Here is a 5341-nt window from a genome sequence, read left to right as displayed (position 1 = left end):
TTTATAATGACTGAGTATCTCCAAAGATTGTAAATGTGTTGCCTGTCATCTTCCGTTAGAATTGTTTGTCTCACATTTTGTATTTTGTGACAGTTCCCCTAGTTTAGTTGCTTCCGGCTCCGATGATTGGATATCCATTGGAATTGTTGAGGTCCTTTCCATTGAGTGTGTATTGATAACAAAGGATTCATCTTTCAGTAGTTTATCCTTGTAGGATGATGCGTGAGGGATTTGGTGTGTGATTATGTCAGGAGGCTTTGGTGGGATTTGGGGTTGGTCTCCTGATTGATTATCTAGTGAGAAGTTACTCATTTTCTCTCTAAGAAAAAGGAAGTTGAACCACAAAAAGAGAGTAAGTTGAATCCACACATTCGAATCAAATGCTCTGATCAGTTAAGTGCTTATAACAACTGTCTACTGAAATGTGTCCCAAGTATAACTCAAGAACTAGTTTCAAAAACTCTGAATTTGATGTCGTACCAAAAGTTTTTGGTCTGTAATCTTCCAAACTAAAAGTACTTTATAAGTTATAAACACCATCCTAACGTTTTTTTCGTACTAAAAGCACTTATTATGCAAACATACTACACTCAGAGACCTAAATGGTTAGAGAACCTTTTCCCTTTTGGTCAATTTTTGTTTTATATAATATTGGACCGAGAAGCCTAAATGGAGTGACATACCATGAGCATTCATATAGCCGACCTCAACTTGCTTGGAGTTGAGATATAGTTTTTGGTATTCGCATTTACATGGTTTTATACCGGGCTTGATGCAATTCACAAGAAGGAAAGGAGATATTCAAGCTATCCTTTTATTTAGATATATAGCAGTAGCCTGAAAGACCATTTTTCCTTACATTAGTATTCTTAATCTTTTCCAATCACCTTTATTCAAATGATCACTTCACACTGCAGTGACAGAACTTGAGCTCAAGCTGGAGCCTCAGCACTAGAAGGGACAACCTTAAGTACATACACAGGATCTCCCACCTTTATTATCTTTCCTTTTCCACTGCTAAGAGCATCGGAACAAACCATGTTCTGTCCAAAATATACCTGCAAAATAACATGAAAAGTCACTAATACTTGTGATTTATCTAGGGACTTGGTAATAAGTTATACTCATGGAACTTCTCATGGTATTTGATCTAACCTTCCCCTGTTGTTTCTTATTCGGACGCAAGGCCTTATCAGATCGAAACTTCGTGAGAGTTTCTGTTGGCTCAGAGCCTGCTACTGCTGTTTCTTGATTTATAGTAGGTACCTTGAATAAAGAGCAGAATCAATGTCAGATTAAAAAGGTTCAACTTGATCATCACTCATGAGTGTTCAAATGCCGATTAATTAGGAAGGTGAAGTACTACCAAAATTCAAAACTGATATATTCATAATCAACTCCATTAAGTTACGGCTTGTACCAAAGATACTCTTATAAAGGGAGAAACATGACTACTCTTTTCATCTTCTCCAAACAAGTTCCTCGAATTAATAGATATCAATTCATGTCTACCACACGACGTCTGGAAAACAAAAACAACGATGGAGTTGTTTTCGTAGTTTGGCAAATCTGAACTTATAACATGCAGAGAGACGGAGCTAGGATTTCAGCCTTATGGGTTCTGGAAATTAGAACGACGACTCCAAGTGTTAATGACTGGGTTCTACATTTAATATTTGTACATATTTAATGAATTTCTTAAGGTAAAATATACTGTTTGAGCAAAAGTTCTTGGGTTCAGCCGAACCCATAGCTCGGCTTTTGCCTCCGCCCCTGACAACATGCCCTCAAATATGTTAAGTTTCTCTCCAATACCATGTTGCATGAACTTTATACCAAAAACCAGGTGGAGAAAACCACTTCCAGTTTGCAAAGATTAATCTCTGCCGTTTAATAAGAAATTAAATTCGTAAGGTTTTACCTTACAGCGAGAGCATAGTTTGACACCTTCAAATGCCAAGTTATTGATCCGGATCTCCTTCCACAAATCCTCAGCAAATGGTTCACATCCGTCAACAAGGACACTACGAAAGAAGTTTATGTTAAAGATTTAACTTTGTTAATCTAAAGAGCTAAAACTTTGCACAAATAGAGGAAAGAAAATATATAGACAATCAGAAACAAATTTGACAAGAAAGACAAGCATATACTTGGGTCTAAAACGATTAACTGGAACAGGCTCCTTGAGAAGAGAATTTAACGCATTCAATGAGCCCTACAGAAGATAGACCCAAAAAAATCCAGTCTAAGAGATTCTTGTTTTATGGATATGCTTGTTGAATTGAAATGCTGACATCACTAACCTGGGATAGCAAAAGGTAGGGATACCCATCAGAAAACATAACTTTGTACCCTTGAGCATAATTAGGGTCTACAACCCTCAGTTCATTCACTGGAAGAATCAAGAGGAAGCAACTTATTTTGGTCAAATCAATTTCCAACAGTTCTCTACAAAAAAGCATACAGCATAAACCTAATAATAGACGATAAGCTAATCTACGACACAAAATTTTGCAAAATATGGGTCTGCTCAATGCTGAGACTTATTTCATAGTTGTAAAAACTTAGAGAAAATGGAACTCGATTCATCTTCATTTAACTTGCGCAATGATATTGTTCAGATTCAGTTGGTGACATTCTGAGATGAAAACTTGAGGGGCCCAAAAGAGCCATCATATGGAGCACAAATTTAGTTCATAATAAGAGGTTTATCCTATTGTGAAGAGCTTTCTTAATTCTTTGATTCTTTCTAACAAATATAAGGATGTACAATTTTCTTTAGCTTCTGGCAAAGTGGTAGCTCCCACTACTTGTGCAACTAGACACTCGCTCAAACTTCATTACCAAACAAAAAAGAGAAAAAATAGCAAAAGTAGCAACTAGCGAAGAAGATGGCATGAGTTGCTTTCTTAGCTATTTATCGAAAGCAGCCAGATGCAATGAGTGAAGGAAATCCATTCCCAGAAAATATAGTTAAATAGAAGATACAAAGATTGAAATTTCATTAAGAATCTGAACAAGTTTTCTAGAAAAGTTAGCATAACTGGTGGAAGAGATATACAGAGCGAATTTCAGACGAGGATATTGGAAGTTAAGACCAGTGATTTCATATGAGTAATATTTAAATTAGGAAAATCAATACAGATTAAGGGGATGAGCTGTACCTTCACTAAAGCGAACCAGCCGACATGGTTTTCCGAGATGCGTGGAAAACCACATTGCTGCCTCAGCTCCCTCGTCCAAGGCAGAACCAGACCACTCCCAGACCGAGACACCATCCGTCACTTCAGATGGATTACTTAGTGGAATCTTCAGTGGACTCATGCCGGGAGCCCTGATAACTACATGATCATTACATCCACAAAAGTAATTTGAGATGAGGAAAAGAAAGGCCAATCATTAAAATTCTCTCCCCCTCTCTCATTTTCTTGTGGCCTATCAGTAAGACAATAAGCTTGTATGATTGATTCAGTAGATCGTGACCTCACTGACTTCACAACATCAACCACAAAGCTTACGGAGATGTTACAGCAATAAACAAACAATAATGATATTACGAGTCGAACATCAATATCCTATATCATAAACTCTTAACAGTCACACAGGTAACCAAATACTAATTCTTAACTCTGCATATCAACATTTGAAAGAAACGTGACCAGTTTTGCTTCAGCACCCCATAGCTTAAAAGAGATGTCGCAGCAATGAAATAATGCAATAATAAAAGTGAAATTAAATAGCAACTTAATCTTGGACGAGTTGACTGACAATTAAGACAGTACCTAGATATGAGTCGTTATTTGGTTCCCAGCCCTCAGAAAATGCTTCAGTTGGCAAGGCCACTTCAACCAGAGCAAGCTTAGGTTCAACTCTTTGAGTACAGGCCCTGCCTTTGGAATTCACCACTAACCATTGTCGATCCCATCTAAATCCTGTTTAAATCCAACAAGACATCAACTTTCAAGCTTAATATGAATGAAGAAACAAATCTAGGACCAAAATAAACTGTTGACTAACCATTTTGTTAATGAAGAATGTTACTATTTACTCAAAAGTAAGAAATGAAACTGAACCATAGCACATAAAATTTCTCCACGGTACTCCATACTAGAAGGTGGCCAAAAAAGAAATACTAACAAGAATAACAAATTTTATTTCTAATACTTTGTGTTTTGGACATTCTGGAATTGAGGAATTGGGAAGAATGGTAACTATTTTCCTTTAGTACTTTACTCTACAGAAACAAACTACCTTGACTCAAATCTTCACACTTTGATCATATGAACTAAACAAAAAGAGGAAAGCAACCAAATTTCTCTTTCTTTCCTCTTTATCTTATTTTCCTTCCTTTACTTGCCACAATCATAATTTCCAGAAGACACCCTTTACACTCCATAACCAATAAAACAGAAAGGAAAGAAAGAATTCCATTTCAAGAGTTAAAAGGGAAAATTGAGAAATACCAGTGGAAGTGATAGGCGCTTGAGAAACAGAAATTCCACGGCATGATTTGATGGGATATACAAAGATTGTTTTAACCTTAGCTGCTGCTGCTCCTATGACTTCTGCCATTACTCTATCTATATCTCTATGCAGGTATCAAATCCAATTTAGGTCATCATCTGAATTTATAGAGTTTGGCAAATCCAATCCACGGAGATTCTTTTGTTAGGAGAATAAATTCATGCTAGGATAGTGAAATTATTCAATTCCCCTTTGTCTCATTTTTTTTGCGGGAGATTCGTTGGTCCTTTTAAGACAAAAATTTTTGGCAAAAAGGTGATTTTGATTTAATAAAAAGAAAAAATAAATTCCATTTGCATAAGTATTAAATTGAATGTTCATTATGGAGTATATAAAATGGCAATTTCAACTGAATGAATCCGTCTTGAACTAGTCCCATTTTCCCTTCCCCTAATCCCTAGTGTAATAGCAGCTGGAAATGATATTTCATTAACATTGGGTTAAAAAAGAAAATTGTAATTGTTTTCAAGTGGCCTCTAATTTATTTTTGTTATTTAATTTTCTAATACTAATCATTCTTTAGAAAAATGGATTCTTCTACCTTTAATTCTAAGAATCTTAAATCTTCTCTTTCATATAAAAAGCTATTCTAAAGAAATATTCCGTTAAGATAAATAGATTAGATTCTAAAAGTTGTTCACAAATTTGAGGAAAAAGCAACGTGGGTAACTCATATTCTATCATGGTATTTCTGATCAATTTTAATTTAATAACAATAAATGTCAAAAACGTTAAACATATAAATTAAAATGATACGACTCAAGATGGAAATGCGTTAAACAAAAATCTAAAATATGTTATTCGATTTGTTAAAAAA

General features: G+C 35.3%; 1 protein-coding gene across 1 annotated transcript; it reads right to left on the bottom strand.

Annotated features, from left to right (window-relative positions):
* LOC109211247 (mitochondrial amidoxime reducing component 2-like) lies at positions 795–4765 on the bottom strand. Its single transcript, XM_019374763.1, has 8 exons — positions 4464–4765; positions 3783–3932; positions 3165–3341; positions 2304–2392; positions 2151–2215; positions 1922–2024; positions 1156–1266; positions 795–1058 (listed from the first exon to the last, which is right to left on the bottom strand). The coding sequence occupies exons 1-8, from the start codon at positions 4570–4572 to the stop codon at positions 933–935; spliced, it is 930 nt and encodes a 309-aa protein (XP_019230308.1). The 5' UTR covers positions 4573–4765; the 3' UTR covers positions 795–932.

The sequence above is a fragment of the Nicotiana attenuata genome, chromosome 2 (genome assembly GCF_001879085.1).
Source record: "Nicotiana attenuata strain UT chromosome 2, NIATTr2, whole genome shotgun sequence".
Lineage (NCBI taxonomy): Eukaryota > Viridiplantae > Streptophyta > Magnoliopsida > Solanales > Solanaceae > Nicotiana > Nicotiana attenuata.
This window is presented reverse-complemented; position numbering and strand designations above follow the sequence as displayed.